Source organism: Monodelphis domestica, chromosome 1, assembly GCF_027887165.1.
Source record: "Monodelphis domestica isolate mMonDom1 chromosome 1, mMonDom1.pri, whole genome shotgun sequence".
Taxonomy (NCBI): Eukaryota; Metazoa; Chordata; class Mammalia; order Didelphimorphia; family Didelphidae; genus Monodelphis; species Monodelphis domestica.
This window is the reverse complement of record NC_077227.1, coordinates 174,271,403-174,295,019: the sequence shown is the minus strand read 5'-3', so window position 1 is coordinate 174,295,019 and position 23,617 is coordinate 174,271,403. Positions and strand designations below refer to the sequence as shown.

Sequence of the window (23,617 nt, the reverse complement as noted above, 5' to 3'; positions counted from 1 at the left end):
ATTTGGCTTCTGAGTGAATTTGGGGGTAAAGAATTGGTGTTTCATTGCATTAATATTTTAATGCATGGAACAACAGTGCATGGAACAACAGTGTAAAAAAGGGTTTAAATCTCAGCTCCATTAAATCTCAGCTCTATCGATTATCAGCTGTGTGGCTTATATTTAATCTTACTATGATGTACTTATGAAGGTGATGGTGCCCCATCTCCCATCACCACCACAAGCAAAGAACCCAGGAGTCAATGAATGATCATTGGGGATGTGTGGGTGAAGTACCAAAGTTCACTACAGATTAAAGTCTCTTTGGTTATCTTAGAGTAAGTATAGCATATATTTTATTGGGGTTTGGGAATGGGTAAGAAACAGTTACTTTGGTCTGAGAAATAGAAACAGCTATTCTGGCTGGGGAAGGACAAATTGAAGATGGAGTTCTGATTAAATCATGGCAAACAACCATGAGGCCTGAGACAGACTTAACCCCTTCCCCTTCCCTGTGAAGTTTTGGGAGGACTATTTAAATTAGAATTATTCATAAACAGGTATAGAACATTTCACATCCCATCCAACTGTTTACTCAGGGCAACTTGACATCTGTTTGTTCCTCCAGTTTTCCCCATTTGAACCAGTAGCTCAACCTTAGATCTCTCATCCCTAATCTCCCCCCTTCCTATACTTCCAGGAATTTAACCTTGTTAAACTTGAGTAAAAAGTAGAAATTGGAGATGGAGGAAGTGCGGTAGATGGCAGATGGCCAGATGGCCTGGATGGATGGCTTTATAGTTGACTGCACTAGGATTCAGTCATCGTGATTAGTGACCAAGGGTACACTGCCCAATCGACCTACTGTTGGGTCCTAGTGGTCAGAACATGTCATGCTTCACCTTCATAGTCAACCTTCCAGCCAGCCATCCAGGATCTCTTACCATCTGCCTGCTACCTCACTCTCTCCCATCTCCAATTTTTACTTTTTGTTTAAATCAATAGCATTATTGCTTCTGGAAAGGCCACATCACTGTTCTATATATCATCTCATCATCCTTTTGGCTCCCCAAAACCAAATATGTGTTATCTTTACTTATTAGACTATAGGCTAATTGAGACATCTCTTAGAGGAGATGAGGGGGTAGGTGTATCATGAGAAAAATGGAAGCAATGATTGCACTCAAAGCTGGCTTTTCTTCCATACCCTTTTACCTGAGTTCCAAAGACTTTATAAATAAGAGATTTCAGCCAGAGACAGACTGGGTTGAGTAGGAATAGGGGATAAATATAATGGAAGCTGCTCCCTATCTTATTCTCCTGTGAGGGGGAATTGGAAGGGAAGTCTAGATTCTATCTTTATAGGGAACCTTCCCTCATTCCACCCCTCCTCCCCACCCCCAGGATGGATGAAGCAGCCTGCCTCCTGGCACTGCCAGCAGAAGGCAGTTGAGTTTGTTTTGGCTGCTGCACACACAGATGTTTATTGTCTCCCTGGTTGTGATGGAGTAAGAGCTAAGGTGAAGAAGATAATGATGGAGAGGGGGAAGTAGGAAGGCTTACTCTCTCCTTATTCCCCATTTCCTGTACAAGGCAAGTTAGGCCTCTATTTTTTCTTCTGGTCATAGGTGCCAGCACCTTTGTAACCACCCACGTAGCCAGTGTTTTCATGTGTGTCCTCCCGCCCTGTTTTGCCCTTCCCTTTGCCACTTTCATCAAAGCGTTCCTTGTGGGAACCTGTATATTTGCTGGTGTCTGTCAAACGATCCACACCGCCCACGGCCACTGTTTTCTGTAAAATCATAGATACCCAAAGGCAGAATTAGACCTCTTTCTACTCAATTCTATCTCCTCCCCTCCCCCCAACATACACAAACACATACACACATGTTGTCCCAGATCCATCATCCTCTTTTTTACTTCTCTCCTCTCTCTCTCCTTCCCTCCCTCTCTCTCACCCTCTCTCTCACTCCCTTCCTCCCTCTTCTTTCTTCTCCCTCTCCCTTCCTCTCTCTCCCTCTCCCTCCCTCTCTCTCCCTCTCTCCTCCTCCCTCCCTCCCTATCTCTCAACATCATCATCATCATCATCATTTTCTGTATCACTGTGTAAGGGGATGACCACTAGGCTATAATCCCTTAGCTGAAGTTAGAGAAGGGTAGATAAGAAGACCTCTACCCAGGCATAAGTTGAAGGAGTTCTGGGAGTTCTCTAGTACAAAGAATCTTCTGTATAGGCTACTTATCCAAGGAGCTATTAACATGCCCCCCCCCCTCCTTTCAAGGTCCCTTTGGAAATGTACATGATGCTCTTACAGGGGAGGGACCCACTGAAGCATAGGGTGAGAAGAGTTAAGGCTAGACAGCATGGAAAGACGAGGTAGGGAAACCAAGATAAGACAGGGAAGTTAGCGTATGGGTTAGAATGTGCCATTTGTTTTGGGATGGTGAGGGGACTGGAGATGACATAACACGATCAGTTAAAGAAACTGGAGGTGTTAAGCCTGAAGAAAAGATTGTGGGGATAGGTGTGAGATGAGATAAATAAAGACAGCTGTCTTCAAGTAGCTGAGGGATGATCCTGCAGAAGATAATTTTTTTTTTAATTTTAGGAGAAATTAGTGGAGAGAGAAAGTCAAGAGGTAGAATTTGGCTTCACTTGATTCTGTGGGAGTGTGTCATAGGCATGAGTATATAGTATGTGCCAGGTGTGACAAGACACACCCGAAGGCCTCAGAAAAAACCTGGCATTTTGGGTTTCATTTGTAAAGCTTATGTATGTCAGTAAACTTTAGTTAATTAAAAAAAAGTTTAGTTAGGTTTTCGTTTCTATAGTTTGATGAATTAAATCAATGTTCTTCGAATAAATGAGGGTTTAATAATTGTTGGCTTTAAAAAGATGCACGATTCCCTGGGTGCGTATTATTAAAAAACGAGCTGCACAGGCCAAGGAAGCAATTCCCTCTCATTGGGGATATAGAAGCAGAGATGTGAATGATGACTGGTGGAGGTTTTTGTAGAGGAATGTTCTGGAATGGCTTCCACACTAGTGATCTCTGATGGCCCATCCCATTCTCAGATTCAAATTGAAGTGATGAGTCCTGCGTTCAGGACAAGCCCTTGTCTGGGAAGAGAGGTGACGTGCAGAGGGCTGAAGGGAATGCCCTCACCTGGAAGTTCCCTCTAGCAAAGATGTCACAAGTCCCCCCAGGCCCTATCCCGATTTGCAAGAAGAGACGGTGTTAGTTACTGACAATGGCCAACATCAGAATGTCTGCCTTTGAGGAGCTTACCTTCTATGGGACTAGCTTCAGTGCCCTAATAAGTTAATCAAGAGGCTTTAATCTGATAAACCGAGGACTTTTCTGTTTTAACAGTCGGTTTGTCACGCGTTCAGGCTTGTGCCTGGACGATGAACACCTTGCTTCATGGGTGTTTTAGCGCTACTCTTGCTCCAGGTTTTGTAGAGGGCTGATCGAAGGAGCAGGAGCCAAGGGTAGTAGAGGCAGGTCTGACAGATGGTAGGGATCAGAGGTCTGAAGGAGGCTATGGGTCATGCTTGGGAAGTGAAATGAGTTAGAAGAGAAAGCTTACTCGTAAGCCTTTATTAGTAGGTCCTTCACTTGGGTGCAAAAACTCAATTGCATGAATAAGGATAGAATGGAGGGCGTCTGGCTATAAAGAATTTCACATGAACAAGTCATAGACGTGGCTGAACAAATTATGGGATATGAGTGTGATGGAATATGATTGTGCCAAAAGAAGAGAGGAAGAGGATGGCTTAGGAAAAGCCTGAGAAGACTTGTATGCACTGACAGAGAGTCAAGCGAACAGAACAATTTATACAAGGATAGTGATGTTGCGAAGACGAATGGGAAGCTTTGAAAGACTTGGGAACTCTGATCAACACAGAGGCTCGTCACAATTCCAGAGGACTCAATGAAAAATGCTGTCCACATCCAGATAGGGAGGTAATTGGCTCCAGGGTGAGGACTGAAGTATGTGGATACACAAACACACACATACACATATCTGTTACATATGCACAGACACATATGTGTATATGTGACATGGCTACTGTTGGAATGTGTTTTGCTTAACTATACATATTTGCAATAGGTTTTATTTCTGCTTTAAAAAAACCTCTCAATGGAAGGTAGGAAGAAAAGATGGGAGAAAATTTGGAGCTGAAACTAAAAGTGAATTTTAAAAGGACGTAGGGATGCTAGAAGAATACAGACTCAAGTGGACTATAGGGTGGTAACAAAGCAGCCAAAGAGGGGTGTGCCCTGAAGTACATGATCTGGAGAACAGTGTCCAGATTGAGGGAGAGTGACAGCCTCTGTCCTTTGCCTTGGAACATTCCAACAAAATTGGAACATTCCACACAGTTATGGACACCAGAAAGTAAAGGTCTAGAGACTGTGCCCCGCCAGGGACGAATGAAGGAACTGAAGAGGTTTAGCCTGGAGAAGAAGAGGAGGAGGATTATTGTGTAGAAGCAGGATAAGATTTATTCTATTTGGCCTGGGAAGGCAGGGCTAGGAAGTATGGGTAGGAGCCACAAAGAAAGAAGCAGATCTGAGTCAAGTGAAACTTCTTAAAAACAACTAGAGCTATCTGAGCTGGAATGAGTTCTTCAGGAAGGGCTGGGGCTGAGAGGGGGAGGGCATGAGGGGTGGCTGGGTTTCTGTGGTCTCTTCTGCTCTGAGATTCTAGGATTCTAGGCTAGGGGTTGAGAGGATTGAGGTCCAGATCAAAGTCACTTACAGTCACTCCTGAAGCCACTGGAACTTTGTTTACCATGAGGGCAAACATACTCTGCAATGCCTCTTCTGGGCTTTTATCCTTGAATTTCTTTTGGCCCATTTCCTTCAGAGCCATCTGGCATTCAGTCCAATTGATGGATCGGGCATTCTTTTTCCTGGGACAGATAAGGGCTCAGTTGTGTTGGTACATAAACACTCCTATTATTCCCCCCTCCCTTGAAGCTCCGTCCCCCCTGCCTCAGAATCAGTTTTCCTAGATCTATCAGCCTAAACTAAAACTTCTCTCCTTGCTCTAACATCCCAGAGTCTCTGGTCTAATTGTGTAACATCTGCAAGTGAATATGGAGCTCAGGCTTCATGGGGATCATTTAAGAGTCCTGGATTAGAAGGGGGTGGGAGTGGGATCTGAATTCAAAGCCTCGATGCTTTATTATTCATTCATTCAATAAGTATTTAAGTATTTATTAAGTACATGCCAGTTACTGTACTAGACCTTAGGCACACAAAAAGTGATTATACTGTAGCTCAGGCTTTATGGGGATAATCGAATCATCCAGGTTTAAGGAAGGAGGAAATCTGAATTCAAAGCCTCATTGCCTCATTCATTCATTCATTCAACAAACATTTAAATATTAAGCACATGCCAGACACTGTGCTAGGCCTTAGGGACACAAAAACTTAAAAAAAAGTTTCTTCTCTATCTCCCCATTCCAGTATACCCCAGTGTCTGTCCTATCTTATTGCTCCTTTGACTAGATGTAGCTATTTCCTTCCCCTTCTCTCCTTTCCTCTGCCCCTCCCGCTTCTTTCATAGTCTAGATTTCATTGGGCTCCTCACTTCACTTTGCTGAATACAATATCCACATCAGTGGAGGTGATTATCTTGCCATCCATGATGCCACAATCCTTACACATCTTGGAAAAGTTCTTGTTGTGGATTTCATTGCCACTGGAGGAAGATTCTCCATAGGCAGCAAAATGGTGAAAAGTTTTCTCTGCTTCTGATGCCATCGGGGAGGGGACAGATAGGGAAAATGGAGGGGAAGGACAAAGGGAAGGGGAAGGGGAAGGGGAGGGGAAGGAGGGGGAGGGGGAAGCCTAGAGAGAGACATTAATGGGATGAGTATCAAAGCAGAGGTAGTAGAGAGTCCAAAAGCCTCTCTTCACTGTTCCTCTTCCCTTTTTCTTTATCCCAACCCCAACTTAACCACTTCCCAGAATCAGACACTTAACCAACCCTCCTCCCTCTTTTGACTTCCCACCTAAGAGGGACCAAATGATGCCTGGTCCTGCCTTGGTGTTTAGCTCTTTGATGTATGCATGCTGGGGAGGGAGAAAAATATGTGCTTTTGTGAAGACGGTATGGACTATGGGCACCTGGGGAGAGGAGATGGTTTTCTGTGATCTCATCACTGTTTCTATGACATCACTGTGGTGACACCCCAGAATTCAGTCTTTGGGATGGCTGGGTGGCTACTGGTCACTTTCTTGCTACCCAGGATCACCCCTGATCCCCACACCTTGTCCCTCCGCCTCGCCACTGACCTTCCCAGTAACCAAACTGACCACATTCTGCCAAGCTGGGCTGCTTACTCCTCTGGACCCTGACCTGAGCGTCCACATGCCCTTCCCTATGGCCAGTTATTGAGACTAGGGAAAGGAGAGATAAGGACGGGTCTACTTCAGGGCAATGTTGCCCTTCTTGTAAATTGTACAGCCAAGCAAAGAGAACCTCAGAGTCTGGAGAGGGCAACTTTGATTAGGGAAGGAGGTGTCAGAGTTGGATTGACTGGCTCATCAAGTTGAATCAGAACTGGAATTGGGGATAGAGTAAAATTCTCTGGGCTTAATTCTCACGAGCTCTTCCTTAAGTCAGTGGACTTCCTTAACGATTTCCCTCTGGCCTTGTTTCTGAACAGAAATCTTATAAATGGCAGGATTGGGATAATATATTCTGCCCAGCTTCCTTTGTTAGTGTCTTTTAAATTCTACCCTTCCTCCCCATTCCTCCTGCCACTGATCTGGTTTGAACCTTATAACTCAACCATACTTAGATTATTGCTATAGCTTCCTTCCTAGTTTTCCAACTCCAGTCTCACTTCTAATTGAGCCTATATTCTTACCAAATTCATCTGCCTAAAACACAGATGACAAAGCTGAAACGTTAGCTCTAGGCCAGTAAGACCCAGAGTTCATATCCTGCTTTTGACATATTCTGGCTGGGCCACTCTAGGTAAATAAATCACTTGTCCCTCAGCCCTCTATGCCAGAGGTTTCTAATACCAGCCAGGAACCAGATTAAAATGTAACTGGGAAATATTGGACAAAATAAATAAAAATAGAATATTAGAATTATAGAATATTATATGGAAATATAGAATATTAGAATAGAACAATAGAATATAGGTAATATTTATAGGTGGTTTCCTGAAAAAGTCAATATGCAGCCTGCAGGGATCCTTATATACACTTTAGTTGCCCCTGTTTATGTTTGAATTTGACACCATTGATTTAGGCAGATGTCTATGATTATAAATTGCAGAAATGGACCCATCCGCAGGGTTTTTCATCTAAAGAAATTCCTTGTATTAATGAAGTCATGTCCAGTCCCTATTCCCAAGGTTTTGTCAATTCCCTCTTTAAAATCCTTCAATGGTTCTCCCCACACTTATGAGATAAATTCCAGTTTCCTTATCCTGGCATTCAAGGACCTTAAATTGAAGACTCAAATATTTTAAGAAGATCAATAGATAAAAGATTGTCTTTGGAGCCAATATTGGCTATGTGATTGGAGCAAGTCACAACATTCTAGGTATCTCAACGTTCTAGGCAACCCTAAAACTGGAAGTTAGAATCTTTCAAAGCTGAACTTTCATCATTGGAAGAGGTTTCCACATTAGGAATTCCCTAAATGGGTGAAATTGGAGCATTTTGATGGTATAGTGTCTGAAAACACCGGACTTGGAGTCAGAAAGATCTGAGTTCAAGTCCAGTTTCAGACACTTACTCTCTTGTGTAACTCTGGACAAGTCACTTAACCCCTCTTTGTTTCAGTTCCTCATCTATAAAATGGGGACACATTGGAGAAGGAAATGGGCAAATCATTCCAGTATCTGTCAAGAAAACCCCATGGACAAGTCCATAAGTGTAATTAGAATTTGCTCCCCAGGACTCTCCCAGCATCCATACATAAATGGGATGCTGGGAAAGAGAGTCCTGGGAAGCAAATTCTAATTACACAATCACAAAAAATTGGACATGACTGAATAACAACAAATGGATGAAATTACTGATCTGAATAAAAAATAAGACCCCAAACAAACCTCCCATTACTCCTCAACATGAACCCTCTCAGTTCCAAGAATGTTAGTTTATTTACTCTCTCCACAAAATGCCTTATGTCCATTAAGTTCTAGACTTTGGCTTCTGCTATTTCCCAATCTGTTTAAACTTGTTTTTTCCTTTAAGGTTCAGTTTCTGATCTCTCCACAACGTAGCGTTATTCATTTCTTCCTTAGAATCCCCTTCAGCACTAATAGTCCACATCACAATTGCGACTCTTATTTCTGACTGCCTGGTATTGATTCTTATTCAGGTATCTGATCTAAAAGCATATTAAATATTTGTTGATTGAACCTCTACAAGGTGGAGTCTATTCCTACTACCAACCTTCTTGTTTTGTTGAAAAAGAGACACTGGAGTTTGCCATTTCCTTGTCCAGTTCATATTACAGATGAGGAAAATAAGGCAAATAGGGTTAAGTGATCTGCTCAGGGTCACACAGCTAGTAAGTATGTGAGGCTGGATTTGAATTCTATCTATTGGAACAGGCAAATCACTAAGAGTTTTTTATAATTATCTTTTGGGGAAGCACAATAGCTAAAAAGTGCCAAGTCTGGAGTCAGGAAGACCTAAGTTCAAATCAGGCTGGAGATTCTAGCTGGGTGTCCCTAGGAAAACTTGTTTGCCTCAGTTTCCTCATCTGTAAAATAAGTTGTGAGGATCAAATGAAATAATTATAAAGTGCTCAGAATAAAGCAAGCACAATATAAATGCTAGCTATTATAGGGACAATTATTATCTCCATTTTATAGATGAGAAAACTGACGCAAACAGATTGAGTGACTTGCTCAGGACAATGCACAACAGTGCATTGGAGACTAAATTGGAACTCAGGTCTTCCTGACTCCTGGTCCTGTGCTCAATCTACTGTGCCAACTAAATACTTCAAAGGGTTCAAGTCTATTTGCATAAAAGGAAGAGAGTTTTGGTGCAGCTTGATTACTTAGCAGTCTATGACTACACATAGAGGTGGGGGGCAGTAAGATATCCTAACCAGGAAGGACAAGATCTCTTCCAAACTCTTAGGGTGTATTGAGTAAAAAATTCACTAATGAGGGCAATCTGATGCAAATGTTCTCAAGCCCTGGGTTTCATATATATATATTTGCTTAGTGCTAATTAGTTACTTGCACAAAATTGGCTCTTATTTAATGTTTATTTATTTATTTGAATTATATATTCCTTGAATACATTTAGTTCAGTTCCCCATGTAGTGGGATCTTAGTGAATGCGTTTATTCAATCAAGATAAGTTTAGATTGCTGAATTTATGGGGACACAGGAGGAATTAAAGGAGGGGCAGCCTCAATTGGGCTGTTCCTCCCCTGGTAACGGCTCACCTCAGACGAGGGATCCCATCTCAGGAGAACAGTTGTCTTTTCCTAGGAGGTGAGGACCTTCATTTCTGGGAGCCATCTCAAATCTCTGGTGGAAATTTCCTGCTCATCCCTCCCCTCTCTTGCCTAGGCCCCTTATCAGGTTCTCCCTGAGTCATTCTGACCCAGAGACGGATTTAGATGCTGGAACTCCCAAGTCACCTCTCCCTCCCTGGTCCCTTCTCTCCCCCCGCCAGGACGATGGGATGGTCGGACAGTGAGTTACTTTCCAACCTAATTCAAGATTCAGGACTCTCAACATGCTAGAAGTGGGATTACTAAATAGACTGATAAAATACATAATAATAATAAAAAAACTAGGATACTTTAAAATGAATTTGTATTTTATGCTTTGCAATAGACTCTTCAGTCTCACAAGGAATGTTTGCTTATTTATGGATGCAGGAACTCTTTGCTTTTAGAACTAGAAACTTAGCCAACTGATAGATACACTCTTTTCCTGGTCCTAAGGAAAGGTTTAGATCCCCTTCCTCCCATAGTAGAAGTCCTGATAGGAGACCCCATCCTTAGGTTCTAGCTCAGCAGGGAGCAGGGGCTAGAACATAATTCTTCATCACCCACCTTCATGTCCACATCTATAGTTCTAGGCCCAGCTGTCTTCTCTCTCTGACCAAAATCTGGTGAAAGCCTGGGTTTGAGGGGAGAGGGGACTGGGCTGGGGGCCAGAGTGCCTGGGTTCTGTGCCCAGCTCCAGAGGGATAATGAACAGAGTGGGGGGAAAGTGTAGAAAAGAGGGTTCAGGGAGCTAGGAGAATTGGGTGTGAGAGTGTCTGCTGCCTCTGGGGATGGGGGTGGGGGGAAATGGGGGCTTTGAAGTGATCCTGACCTGATCCCTCCCTCAGAGCCTTCTCCCGCTCAGCCCCTCCTTCCGCCCTCAAGCCCCTGCCAAGCGGGGATGAAAGGGGCATTGATGTTCCCTGGGGGAGTTGGAAGGGGGGGAGGCGGTAGTTCCCAGGCTTGGGGGGGTTGAGTTGGGGGTCTGGGGAGGGGAAGGGGGTTGGTTGGTCTGTGCAGGCGTTACAGTTGGCAGCTTTAGTTCCATTGGCCATTGTTTCCAACTGGCCCAGAGCCGGGGGCCCCTAAATGGTGTCTCGGAAACCAGGCTTCATGGAGGTGGGGGTGGGCTAGGCTGGGTTGCAGAGTCCTAGGGAGAGCTTGTGGGTTGGCTGGAGATGGGTAGGCGCAGTCCAGCCCAGCCTGCCTCATGCCCGGGGCAACCTTCCACCCTGCCCCAACCACAAGGGACCCACAGAGAGGGAGGGGTGGGCGTGAGGTAACGCAGGTCCTCCAGAGATGCCCAGGAGGAGAGGACAGGCAATGCAAGAGATACATACTCGGGGTCTCGAAAGGTTTGTCCTTTCTGGGACTGTGGGGCCGTGCTGGGCTCTCCTATTCTCTTTCCCAGTCTTAGGTCTGGGCAGGGAAGGGTTAGCTCAGTCCACAGCGGGGTCTCTTGGGCCCCAAGCCCGGGACACTGTGTACTCCCCCCACCCCCCACCCACGGGGTAAACCCCGCCCCCAAGCCTGTTTACCCAGGAGTCAGAGCTCCTGGGGGTCCCCAGCTCCGCCTTTCCCCCCGCCCCGCCCGGGGCTATGACCCCGGAGTCCCCGTTGGCCAGTCCCGTCCCCTCTCAGTTCTACCCCCTCCAAGCCCCCCTCCCCCACCTCCCACTCTATTTATAGCGGCCCTCTGCACTCCCCGCCCCCCTCACCCCCCGGGCTTGTTTTCCAACTACTCGCTGGGGAGCCGAGTGGGCAATCGCCGGACGCAGAGAACTGAGGTACCAGGACCCCCAGGCACCCCGGAGCCGGACTCCCGAGGCTACTAGAGGCCCCCTAGACACCCCCTCCTCTCTGTTGAGTCCAGTCTCCTTCTCAGTCCCGGATCTCCCTCCCCTTCCTCTCCTACTTTCCTCCCGTAGGACCCCGGCGGCTTTGGGGAAGAACCTGGGACGCTGGGGCTGGGGGCAGAGGGCCTGCGGAGCCCTCTCCCCAAGGGACTTGGGATGACCGTGGGAGGGGGCGGTTGGGGCAGAAGGGGTCTGGGGTTGGAATAGGTAGAATAGGAACTTGGTGGACTGGGGTCGAAGAGCAGGTGTTCAGAGAGGTTGGAGGCATCTTTGTGCCTAGGCTACAATTTGGTGGGAGGTGTCACCTCTTAGGACTTAGTGAAGAATGTTCCCTTCCCCCATTTTTTCCCTAATTTTTGATAGGGTGGCTGGGTGGGAAGTTAAAGGGGAGCGCCCGCCGACCTGACAGTCCTGTCCCCTTCCTGCAGCTCCTTACCCCCCGCTTTGGCCCCATCCCGATTGGGGCACAGGGCCTGGAGCAGGGTCAAGCGAGAAGAGCGTGTTTATTGGGGACCTGGGACGGGTTTTAGAAGGCGGGCGGGTCCGGGAGAGGCTGGGGGAGCAGTCCAGCAGCTAGCGTTTGTTGGGCGGGGTTGTGGGGGCGGAGAGTTGGGGCGGGTCCGGGAGTCAAAGACGAGTGAAGGTGGTGGCGGCGGCGGCGGCGGCGGTGGCAGCGGCGACCGAACAGCAGGTAGGGGGAGGGGCGGGCAGCGCAGCCCGGGTAGTTGGAGGGGTTTGGGCAGCCGGAGCCGGAGAGCGAGTGTGCTTCGGGCCAGCAAGTAACGGGCGAAGGTGACAGTTCTAGGAAGCGGGGCCTGAGAGCAACTAGGGAGTGGGTGCTGATCCGGGGTGCAGCTGGTGTAGAGCACAAAGCCGACCCTCTGTGTGCAGTGGGGCGTGTGTGTCCCTGGCTGCTCGGTACCGAGCCCTTGGCTCTTCGAGCCCACCACGAGTAGGTGGCTTCGCCCACACGAATGGGCAGCGTGTCCAGGCACGAGGGAAGGAATCTCAGGTTCTAAGCTGAGACTGGTTCCGGGGGTGATGAGAAGCAGGGGATACACCTCCCAGACCCCAGGGTTGGGGGCTGAGCGCCGAGGGCCTGCGTGGGAGGGATCCCTGGGACCTCCACTCTGATCAAAGCCTTTCCCCATGCTTCCCTGTTGGGGATGAGATCAGTTGAAGGCTGTGAGTTTAGACTTTGGGAGGAGGGACGAGAAAGCTATATTGTCCCTCCATCCCATCCTCACCAGGACTTTAAGAGTAGGTGTTTAATAATTGTTCTTCTGCCAGATGCCCTTGGGCCCTCTACCCTCAAGATTTTGGACCAATACCTTCTGCTCATACCCCCATTCCCTTACCTAGTCCTTAAGAAATAAAAAGCATCCAGAAAAGCCAAACCAAACCAAAAAGCCATCCTAGTCAGAAGTCTGGAGAAGGAAGACTGCTTTTGAGTTTGGGATTTCAGCCTTTAGGTGGACCGCTCTTAAGAAGAAAAGGGGTAGCTCTAGGTTTAGGCAGGCTTGCCCCTCATTCTCCTCTTCTCTGTGTCTCTTCAGACCCCTGGACTGAGAAGAGAGGACCTTTACCCTAACCCCACTGCATCCACCCAATAAGAAGCCAGTAAGTAACCCCACCCACTGACCTAGCTGTGGCTGTTCCTTGCTCTGGAGCTCTCTTGTGGTACTAATTTATTATTCATCGGCTATTGGTAGAGGGGCGTAAGGGAAGGTGGTAAGCAGAGGTCTAGGTATGTCTTCAAAGTTGGGCTTCCACGGGTTTCTGTCTGCTCCAGTCACTTCGGTCCCTCTTCCCCTTGAGCCACTGACCTTGGGGGGCTGGGAGCTGAAGGGCATGGTCAGTTATAGACTTTCCTTCTTCAGCCCTTGGGTCTAGACCTTTGGACTACTTGGTTCCTAGAGCCCACCAATCCCACTCCCCTGCAGCTGGGGGCAGCCTCTGATCCAGGGTGGAAGAGGGAGGGAGTAGGCCCTAAATATAGGCCCAGGAAATACGAGCCGTCCCACTGCCCCTCCCTGGGTATTTCTGTCCTGGACAGAGGGGAGGAAAAAGAGAGCTCTGTGATGGTGGTGGTGGTGTGGCATATCTGGAGTCCTCACCTATCTGCCCAAATTTCCTGCCTTGGGGCCAGGATGGTGTGTGGGCCTCATAATGGATTTTATCCCCACATGTCGCCTTACGTTATCTCATTTTCTGAGAGGATGACTTCAAAGGGGATGTTGTAGACAGATCTTTGGGGACAGATGAGGGTGTGGGGAAAAAGCAATGTCTAAGGGGAAGTTGGGTAAAGTCCTCTACTCACTGTCTCCCCCTTATGTCTTTTTCATCTCTCCCATACCTTCTCAGGCCACCATGTCGGAGTTACAGGAGGTGTCTATCACTGAGGAGAAGCCACTGTTACCAGGAAAGACTCTGGAAGATGTCAAGGTTGCTGGATACCCTCTGGTCCCCAAATTCCAGACATTGCATCCTCCCTTGATTTATACCCCAATTTCCAAGACTCCCTCACTCCTACCCCAACTTTATTCTGCTCTCCAGTTAATTTCTCTCCTCCCATACATCACACCTTGGAGTCTAGCCCCCTTACCTGGGTTGATAGCCTTCTGTCCATGCCTATAGTACTATTTCTCACATTAACCTTCATTTTTTTTTGTGTCTGTCAATTCTTTCTTTTTGTATCTCTCTTTGTTTTTTGGGTTGGTCTTCTATGTCTATCTTCTTGTATGTGCTTCTTGTCATGTTATATCTATGTGTGTATGCATGTGTGTGTGTGTGTGTGTGTGTGTGTGTGTGTGTGTGTGTCTGTATATTTCTCCAGGAGGCTGAATTAGCTGCCCAAACTCTCTTGGACGCAGGACAGGTAACATCCTGAGGCAGACCCAGGGTGGGAGAGGCAGGGATCCTCTCTTTCCCTTTTCCAATTATAGAGAAGCTTCCATTGGCTGGCCAGACTTGATTTCTTCCCTTCCTTTCCCTCCTTGTTTCTAGTTTTCCTTCTACCACACTAGGTCCATTATCTCTAAATGATTTCTCCTCATATATTAGAGGCCACTTGCTCTCTTTGTTTTCTCCTTAATCTGATTTACCCTCATATCATCTTTCACCATACCAAATCCTCACCCGTAACTTTCTGTAGTCTTGTTATCTTCCTGTGCTCTGCTCCAGATTCTTCTTACCCTCCTGCTTTCCTTCTTGTACTCCCACTCTGATCTGATCTTTCCCTTTCCCTTCTGCCCTTTTAGTCTAACCCTGTCTTGACTCTGATCTCTGTCCCGCACAGACTCATTCTGTGGAGACCCCCTTTGGCTCCATCACTTTCACTGTCTTTGGCATCCCCAAACCCAAGCGTCCAGCGATCCTCACCTACCATGATGTAGGACTCAATTGTAAGCGATTCCTCTAGAATTCTTCATCTATCCCCACCCTCAACCCTACTTCCTCCTGCTTCCTAGGGCTGTGTCTGATGCCAGCATCTCCAACCTCAGTCTCTCTCCACTCCAGACACACTCCCTGTGGGGTAGAGGTCAGGGGAACAGGTAGCCCAGGATGAAGGGGTAGGGGTGAGCAAATGGGGAGACATTGGGGCTATCAAGGGGACGATACCCTCCAGTTTGACTCTTTCTAGGGAAAGGGGATGGGGTCTGGCTCAGGGGATTTTATTTCCCAGGTTAATCCCTCTATCTGGGTGGTTTTTTGGGGAATCTCCTCAGATAAGACTTGCTTCAAGCCACTCTTTGATACTGAAGACATGCAAGAAATTATCAAGAACTTTGTTCGGGTTCATGTGGAGGCCCCTGGTATGGAGGAGGGGGCACCTGTGTTTCCTTTGGGGTAAGAACCCTTTCCATTTATGACAACCAGATTCAGATGCTCCATGAAAGAATGGAGAAAGACAGGAGGAGCCAACAGTTGGGTGAAGAGAAAGGGGAGGAAGAGATGGGCACAAGGGGGACAGAGGTGGTGGGATACTAGAGGATTAGGGGTCTTAACATTTCCATCTCCCTCAGGTACCAGTATCCATCTTTGGACCAGCTTGCAGACATGATCCCGTTTATCCTGCAGTTCTTAAAGTGAGAGGCTTAGAGTACTCTTGTGCTCCCCCACTAAAACAAGTATTTTCTACCTTCTATCCCAAGTTTATGATTTCTGGTTTTCCTTCCCACCCATATTCTTACCTAAGAGGTGGTCGTTGTTGAGGGTGGGTGAAAATGATTAGGCATTTAGGCTGGGTCAGGGAGGGGGGCACAGACAGAGAGATCTGGTTGGGATATCTTACCTCCTTTGGTGAGGAGGAGGGAGAAAAGGAGAGGGAGGATTTCATGTTTATACTGAATCACTGAGAGTTTTCTTAGTACTGCTGACCTGCAAGCTAGAGAGGGGCCCTTCTGAATCAGGAAGCTGGAAAGGGGAAGGGGTGACATAAACCCAGGGGAACCAGATCAACCTGTCTTTTCCCCTTCTCTCTCCCTTCCTCCTCCCTCAGGAACTGGGAGACTTGCCCTTGATCTGCAGAGTTGAGTGTTCTGGGTCCTATTCTTGGCCTTCTTTGTGTTGTCACAATTGGCTACCTCTCATGTTCTAGTTTCCCCTTTTTCCTTGACCACTTGAGTATTAGTATCTCCTTTTCATTTCAAATCTGTGCTTCCTCCCATATTCCATTTGTATAGAATAGGATCAGAAACAAAACAGAATCAAGTTGGAAAAGCTCTTAGGAGAGTTTGGGGGTAGGATTGGCATACACTGGGGCACAGGGACTTGGGGGGGAGCTTCCTTTTGGTAACTTCTTTCCCTCACCTTTTTTTGGCAGGATCAGACCCTCTGGTTAGTCATAGCTAGGTCTTTCCCTACTAGGTACTTCTGTTTTATCTGCCCTCAGAGGGGAGGGCATCTCCTAGCATGACTATCCCTGGGAGGACGGAGGAAGGTCTAAGCATTTGAACTGTGTGTAGCAAGGGAAAAGGAGAAAGACCAGTCATTATTGTATACACTATGTCAGCTCACTCCCTGCCCAATGGGACCTAGATGCAACTTGGTCAGAATTTGAATGAGTGATAACCAAAGGATGCTTGGCACTATAAAGAAGGGATACTAGGGACCTGAGGTTGAAGGCAGTTATGGAGAAAGAACAAGTGGTGTGATAGAGGCAGTTAGGTGGCTCTGGGCCTGGATTCAGAAACTCCTGAGTTCAAATGCAACCTCAGATATTTAATAGCTGTGTGACCCTGGGTAAGTCACTTAACTTTGGTCTTCCTCAGTTTCCTTATCTGTAAAATAGGTATAATAATAGCACCTCCTTCCCAGGGTTGTTGTGAGGATCAAATGAGATCATATTTGTATAGCACATGTGCCTGGCATATAGTTATCACTTATATAAATGTTAGCCATTATTATATTTTATTGGAACACTGAGTTCTTTCAGCCTGAAAGGAATCCCATACTATTGGATTAGATTAAAATCCAGCTGAGACACCAATGATTTGTAATAATAATTGCATTTAAATACTCTTTCTTGCCCTCCCTGTTGATTGCTTTCCAATCTACCCCCAGTTTTCTTTTCTCCATTCTTTCCCCTGATTTGCCTATTTCTTCTCCAGTCACCGGGGCTTCCCAGACTCCTAGAAGTCTCAGTCTCCCAAGTAACAGAGGTGGGGAGAGGGCAGAGACAAAATTGTACTGAGAACAAAGCACTGAGCTTCCTAGTCCTTTGGTTTTCTCTGCCTCCCTTGACTTTAGTGGGGAGGTTTGGAACAGCACAATTCCTTCTCTTTCTCCTTTCCCACTGTAGGAGTAAAAATGAATAAATATTCCTAATATTTAAAAATATATAGGATTTTTAATACTAAATCCAAAGAGAGGGCAAAGAAAAAAGGTCCTTCAAGTGAGCAGAGCAAAGAGAGCTAGCGACTCACACCTGCAATGCTTTACCAAAAGCAAAGAGCCCCGCAGCAAATTTATTTCCTAAGCATACTTATGTAAAATGAGGACCTAACTTAAAAGGATGCTGGGAGTGTAGGTCAGGTGTTGGAAATTTTCCATCTGCACCCCACCACTTTCCCATTTTCTTTCCTCCCACAGCTTCTCCACCATTGTTGGCTTTGGAGTTGGAGCTGGAGCCTATGTTTTGTCCCGATATGCTGTAAGAAAAGGGGGGGGGGGATGCCAAGATGAGAGAAAGGTGGTTCAGGGGATTTAGGGAAGGGGCCTGAATTGGGGGGTTGGTAAGATTTTGACTCTTTTTCTTCTTACTATCCTTAAGCTTTCACATCCAGACCAAGTGGAAGGCCTTGTTCTCGTCAACCTTGATTCCAGTGCTAAGGGCTGGATGGACTGGGCTGCCCATAAGGTTTGGAGGAGCAAGTGGGATATGCAAAGAGGCAGAGTATATAGTTAGGACAGAGGAGAGGGAAGAGGAATGTAGGATGTCTGACATACAGATGAATGCTTCCCCAAACTAGGGAGCTCCCTTATTAGGCCCCTTCCCAGGCTCTATATTGGAAAGTATGTGCAATGTGAAAAAGGCAGGATGGAGCCAAGATGGCAGCTCAGTAGCAGCAAAAGCTGGATCCTCTCCAAGAATTCTCCCAAACCAAAGTGAAAAAGGAAGGGGTATTGGGGGTGGGGGAGAGAAATAGAAAGCATTGAGGATGGGACTGGGAGCTCTTGTGAGAAATCCCCCCATCTCCTGTTCCATCTCTTACCTAATTTTCTTTCTCCAGCTGACTGGCCTCACTTCCTCTGTCTCTGACATGATCCTTGAGCACCTCTTCAGTCAGGTACTGGGGAGCTGGTGGGGTCATGGCAGCTCAGGGGAGTGGAGGGGATAGCGAGGGCAAGACGAGGGAAGATGGGCCAAGGGCTCCTGAGGCATCTGGTGGATGCCAGCTTCCCTTTCTAGCCAGAATCTTTCCTTCCTTTTCTCTCAACCTCCCTCTTTTCCAGGAAGAGTTGTCAGGTAGCTCAGAGCTGGTGCAGCAGTATCGAAATATCATTGTGCATGCCCCCAACCTAGAGAACATTGAGCTCTTCTGGAACAGCTTCAACAAGTAACTAAGGGGAGAGGGAGAGGGAGAAGGGGAGAGAGAGAGGGATGGGGAGTATAGAGAGGGGGGAGAGGGAGAGAGACAGAAGAGAGGCAGAGAGAGAGGAGAGAGATAGAGAAGAGACAGAGAGGAGAGAGAGAGAAGAGACAGAGGAGAGAGAGAGAGAAGAGAGGGAGAGAGAAGAGAGACAGAGACAAACAGAGACAAGACAGACAGAGACAGAGAGACAGGAGAGAGAGAGACAGAGAGAGACAGAGGAAAGAGAAAGGAGAGAGGGAGGAGAGGGGGAGAGAGAGACAGAAATAGAGAGATAGGAGAGAGGGAGGGGAGGAAGGGAGAGAGAAGAGAGAGATAGAAAAGAGACAGAGAGGAGAGAGAGAGAAGAGACAGAGGAGAGAGAGAGAGAAGAGAGGGAGAGAGAGGAGAGACAGAGACAAACAGAGACAAGACAGACAGAGACAGAGAGACAGGAGAGAGAGACAGACAGAGAGAGATAGAGGAAAGAGAAAGGAGAGAGAGGAGAGAGGGAGGAGAGGGGGAGAAAGAGACAGAAATAGAGAGATAGGAGAGAGGGAGGGGAGAGAGAAAAGAGAGATAGAAAAGAGACAGAGAGAGGAGAGACAGAAAGAGACAGAGAGATAGAGAGAGAAGAAACAGAGGAGAGAGACAGACAGAGACAGACAGAGAGAGGCAGGAAAGAGAGAAAGACAGAGACAGAGAGAGGCAGAGGAGAGAGGAGAAGGGAGGGGAGTGGAGAGAGACAGACAGAAAGAGACAGATGGAGAGGGAGAGAGAGAAGGAGAGAGAGTGTGTTTGTGGGGAGAAGTAATAGAAGGAACAGAATGGGAAAATGGAGTAAAATATATTTTACTGTAGCAAATGAGAAGGGAACAAAGTTAAGACATAGAGGTTAATTGAAACAGGTATATAATGGGGAGATAGGCTACACGGGGACAATAACTACACCTGGGAAAGGCATGGGATAATAGCAGGAATCCTGGAGATGGTGCTAACCCTGCCTCCTATTGCTCTTCCTGGCTCTGGAGGTTTCTGGTTTCCTAACATTAGGATGATCTCACACACACTCACTCTGTCTCTGCCTCTGTCTCTCTCTCTCTCTCTCTCTCTCTCTCTCTCTCTCTCTCTCTCTCTCTCTCTCTCTCTCTCTCTCTCTCTGTCTCTGTCTCTCTCTGTCTCTCTCTGTCTCTCTGTCTCTGTCTCTCTGTCTCTCCCGTCTCTCCCTCCTCGTTTCACAACATCTCCCGCACACACATGCACACATAGGCACACAGAGTCTCTCTTGTTCCAAGGATCTGACACACCCCATTTCATTTAGTTCCTCCACCTCCTCCATTCCGCATCGTGTAGTCACAGAGATGACCTACATTTGGGGGACTTTGGGGGATGGTAGCCTTTTTTCTGAATGGGTGGGGGATCCTGCCTCTAGTCCCTGCCTCCTTCTTTGCCCTTTAGCCGTCGAGACCTACATTTTGATCGAAGGGGAGATACAAACTTGAGGTAAGACTCTAGGATGCGTGCTCTCTTAATATTCTCCTTGGTCTTTTCCGAAGTATCTGCCCCTCTTAGAAGATAGGAAGTCTTATGCCAACGACATTGGTGAGGGAATGGCTTGGATTTCCCCCTGGATTTTCACACATTCCCAACTTTGCTTCAAAAAACAAAAAATAAAAAACACTTGTTTAGGCCCTTCCTTCTCTGAAACTGGGAAGTGTAGGGGTGGAGATGAGGGTTATGTAGGGGATAATCTCTAGCTAAGATAATCTTCATGTTAGATAACTGTCAGCTGCTTTCTTGAAGGAGGCGGTTAAACCTCCTACTCTTTATCGTTGTACCTCTAGGTGCCCTGTGATGCTTGTGGTGGGAGACCAGGCACCCTATGAAGATGCAGTGGTCAGTGGGGTGTTCTAGGATTGGGTCTTAGGGTGGTGGACTTGAAGGGGATACCTAATCTCTGGTCTCAGAAGCTTGTCAGAGCTTTGTTGTGAGGGGGAAGGAGACGGGGAGAGTGAGGACCAAAATGGCAGAATACTAGAAGAGGAAAGAATGCTGGATTTGGAGTAGGATGATCAGGGCTCAAACGCCGGCTCTGTCATTTATTTGGGTGGCCCTGAGCAAATGGCTATACCATTTTGGGTCTGTAAAAGAGGGGGTTGGTGAGCTAACTTGTCCCTTCCTGTTCTTAACCCATGATCTTATGGAACTTGGAGATTTCAATCCTGGGAGAGAAGAGGTTGCTGACAACCAGTAGGAGGAGAAGGCTCTGGGCCCCTGGAGGGGGTCTCGTTGGGCCTCGCTTTGGGAGTTGTAGAGTGGGGGTTCTCGGGAGCTGGGGATCATTCTGCCTCCTTCTCCTCAGGTGGAATGTAACTCAAAGCTGGACCCGACCACAACCTCTTTCCTCAAGGTCAGGCACCGCCTCCTCCCACCCCTTTCCCACATCTGTGACTCACACCCATGTTTCTCGGCCCTCCGCTTCTCTTGCCTCCCTTTTTCTGGTCTGGGGCCTTGCCTGGGGTCGAGAGGTAGGGCGAGGTAAAGGAGAAAGACTGATGAAAAACAATCGGGGCTGCATTGAAGAGTGAGGGATTAGGAACAGGTTCTTGCTCCAATCCCACGATTTACTTTGAATCATTTTGCTCTTGTGAATTTTCCTCCTAAACAGATGGCAGATTCTGGAGGTCAGCCCCAGCTGACCCAGGTGAGTTTATCTGCCGTCTGTGAGACAGCAGGAAAAGTGAATCCCAAGAACCCCCGCATGGCGCCTAGAGCCCTAGTTTATCCTTCCCGTCGCCAAAGCCTGAACTCCCCAACTGTCCCTGACTACTCCTCTGTGTCCTATCGTTACAGCCAGTGAAGCTGACTGAAGCCTTAAAGTATTTCCTTCAAGGCATGGGCTACAGTGAGTATGGTGGGCTTGTAAGGACAGGAGAGGGAGAGTTGAGGGGCCCCTTGAGAAGGGAAGTCTGGGGGGTGGGGAGGCTCCTTGCCCTGTGTCTGCTGTCACTGGCCCTTCATCCTTCTCTTCTCCGTCCCCCTGTTCTTGCCCCCGCCTTCCTTATCCATGCCCGCTTCTTTCTCCTGTTGATCCTACTTGCAACTTGTATTTTCTCTTTTCATTTAACCACTCGTTTATACCATCTGCCTCCCATCTCCACAGTGGCGTCTTCCTGCATGACCCGTTTATCTCGATCCCGAACTTCCTCCCTGACCAGTAATAGGTTATCCAGGGATGATGGGCGTCCTCGAGCTTCGTCTCGGACCAGCGATTCTGGGTCTATTCCTGCAGAGTCTCCGGGACAGTCTATGGAGGTCTCTTGTTGAGCATCCCTCCCTCCCCTTTTGAAGGACCTGGCCCTCACCTCCCCCCAAGCCCCCAGCTCTAACCCGGGGGGTCTATAAGGGTGATAGGCCGGAGAGAGAGCCAGAGCGAGAGGCAGGACAGATGTGCGGGGAGATGGCATTGACCTTTTGATTTCCACCCTAACTTTGACCTCTAACCTGTGACCCCCACCCCAACCAAACCCTGGGAGAGAGATTGCAATGTCTCTTAGGGACCCAGACCCCCGACTTCTCATTCCTGGATGGTCTCCCTATTTTGGAGGAAGACTTGGAGGAACGTGCTGTTCTCTGATCCAGGAACCTTCAGATGAGGGAAGAGGGGTTGCTGCATCCCAGCTCAGATTTTTTTTTCTCTATCCCAGGATGCACTGCAATAAGGGCATCTGGGAGACCCTCTGGGGATGGAATTGCTGAGGCTGATTCTGAATAATCCTTAATCTCCTAATGGGGATGGAGATGTGTGTGTGTGTGTGTGAGAGAGAGACAGTGTGAATGTTTAGGAAGCTTATTGGATATTCGGGGTTTGAGAAGACCCCAAGATTGCATTGGGGATTTCTAGAGGATAGAGAAGAAATAGAAGTGGGAGAAGGTGTGAGTGATTATGTAGGGTAGTGGGTATGAGGCTGGAGCTAGGAGCAGGAGCAGGGAGTGAGTTGGGGCTGCTTGGCTGCACTAACTATAGTTGTCAGTTTTTATGGAGTGGGGCGAGGGGGCCAGATAAGAGCTGTGCTGCTTGAGACTAGGCATGAGGGATGGGCAGGATTGCCCAGGGAGCAGGGTAAGTGTCTTCGGGGCTCTTGACCATGTCAGAGGGGAGGTTACCCCTTTATGATGAGTCCCTTGTCTCCCCCAACTCCCCTTGTAACAATAAAACTGTGTAGACAAGACTGAAGACCAGTGTTAACTGTGTGTGTGTGCGCATGAGAAGGGGGAGAGAGACAGAGACAGAGAGAGAGAGAGACAGAAGAAAGCAAGAAGAAAGAGGGAGAGAGAGAGAAGAAAGAAAGATGGAGACAGAGAAGAAAGACAGAAGAGAGAAGAAAGGGAGAGAAAGAAGAAAGAGAGGGAGACAGGAGAGAAGAAAGCAAGAAGAAAGAGAGAAGAAAGAGCAAGACAGAAGAAAGAAGAAAGAAACAGAGAGGAGAGAGAAGAAAGGGAGAGGAAGAGAAGAAAGAGAGAGGGAGACAGAAGAGAAGAAAGCAAGAAGAAAGAGAAAGGGAGAGAGAAAGAGAAGAAAGAGGGAGACAGAAGAAAGAGGAGAGAGAGGAGAGAAGAAAGAGAGGGAGAGAGAGAAGAAAGAGGGAGACAGAGACAGAAGGAGAGACAGAAACACAGACAGAGAGGGGAGAGAGAGAGAGGGAGGGAGAGCAACAGAGAGAGAGAGAGAGAGATTGAAGACTCTTTACACACAAGCATGGGGCATGTAAAACATAACCTGCCAAAATATGGTATGGCCCTCACCCTCACCACTGGATAATTAACTTCACAAGCAGGCATCATGAATGATAAAGCCCCTTGTTCCACCATTCATCCAGATGTTTAGTTAGGGAAAGGGAGAAACCACTTGACAAAATGCTATAGAAATTCAGAAATGCCATTTCTAAGAAGAAATGTAGACAAGCTCACCATTCACTAATATCTACATTGTTAATCATCCGCCCATCAGGGATATCATTTCTGAGCAGGTTTGGAGACTGAGGACCCCAAGGCCTGCCTCATGGCAGTCACAGTGAGGCAAAGGGCATACAGCCTCCTGACACATGGAAGCTGGGCCCTTATTTGGAGTTGCATTTTTCTTCCTGGATGTAAGGATGAAAGGAGCCTAGAAGCAGGTGTCAGAATATTTCACATAGGTTCCCCCCCACC

General features: G+C 47.4%; 2 protein-coding genes across 4 annotated transcripts; one reads left to right on the top strand and one right to left on the bottom strand.

The window, feature by feature from the left end:
- Nucleotides 1–1,433: 1,433 nt before the first annotated feature.
- TPPP2 (tubulin polymerization promoting protein family member 2) lies at nt 1,434–6,114 on the bottom strand. Its single transcript, XM_001379380.4, has 4 exons — nt 6,008–6,114; nt 5,584–5,843; nt 4,747–4,900; nt 1,434–1,771 (listed from the first exon to the last, which is right to left on the bottom strand). Exons 2-4 carry the CDS (start codon nt 5,754–5,756, stop codon nt 1,586–1,588), a joined length of 513 nt encoding a protein of 170 aa, XP_001379417.1. The 5' UTR covers nt 5,757–5,843; nt 6,008–6,114; the 3' UTR covers nt 1,434–1,585.
- Nucleotides 6,115–11,112: 4,998 nt separating this feature from the next.
- NDRG2 (NDRG family member 2) lies at nt 11,113–22,643 on the top strand. Of its 3 annotated transcripts, none has more exons than XM_056809974.1 (17): nt 11,113–11,264; nt 12,890–12,953; nt 13,698–13,778; nt 14,170–14,211; nt 14,632–14,737; nt 15,062–15,182; nt 15,359–15,421; nt 17,427–17,487; nt 17,608–17,694; nt 18,068–18,124; nt 18,291–18,394; nt 19,865–19,909; nt 20,251–20,302; nt 20,769–20,816; nt 21,075–21,110; nt 21,260–21,311; nt 21,570–22,643. In XM_056809974.1, the coding sequence occupies exons 3-17, from the start codon at nt 13,704–13,706 to the stop codon at nt 21,731–21,733; spliced, it is 1,113 nt and encodes a 370-aa protein (XP_056665952.1). In that variant the 5' UTR covers nt 11,113–11,264; nt 12,890–12,953; nt 13,698–13,703; the 3' UTR covers nt 21,734–22,643. The 3 variants fall into 3 exon arrangements, with proteins under 3 accessions (XP_056665952.1, XP_056665953.1, XP_007479828.1); XM_007479766.3 differs by lacking the exon at nt 11,113–11,264 and adding an exon at nt 11,903–12,024; XM_056809975.1 differs by lacking the exon at nt 14,170–14,211.
- Nucleotides 22,644–23,617: the final 974 nt, after the last annotated feature.

Coding starts and splice junctions, on each gene's coding strand:
- TPPP2 (XM_001379380.4), bottom strand. CDS start 5,756: ATGGCATCAGAAGCAGAGAAAACTTTTCACCATTTTGCTGCCTATGGA. Junction 4,901..5,583: donor ATTGTATTCAGCAAAGTGAA/GTGAGGAGCCCA, acceptor TATCTGTCCCAG/GAAAAAGAATGCCCGATCCA. Junction 1,772..4,746: donor CAGTGGCTTCAGGAGTGACT/GTAAGTGACTTT, acceptor ATGATTTTACAG/AAAACAGTGGCCGTGGGCGG.
- NDRG2 (XM_056809974.1), top strand. CDS start 13,704: ATGTCGGAGTTACAGGAGGTGTCTATCACTGAGGAGAAGCCACTGTTA. Junction 14,738..15,061: donor CCATGATGTAGGACTCAATT/GTAAGCGATTCC, acceptor GAATCTCCTCAG/ATAAGACTTGCTTCAAGCCA. Junction 18,125..18,290: donor TTGAGCACCTCTTCAGTCAG/GTACTGGGGAGC, acceptor CCTCTTTTCCAG/GAAGAGTTGTCAGGTAGCTC.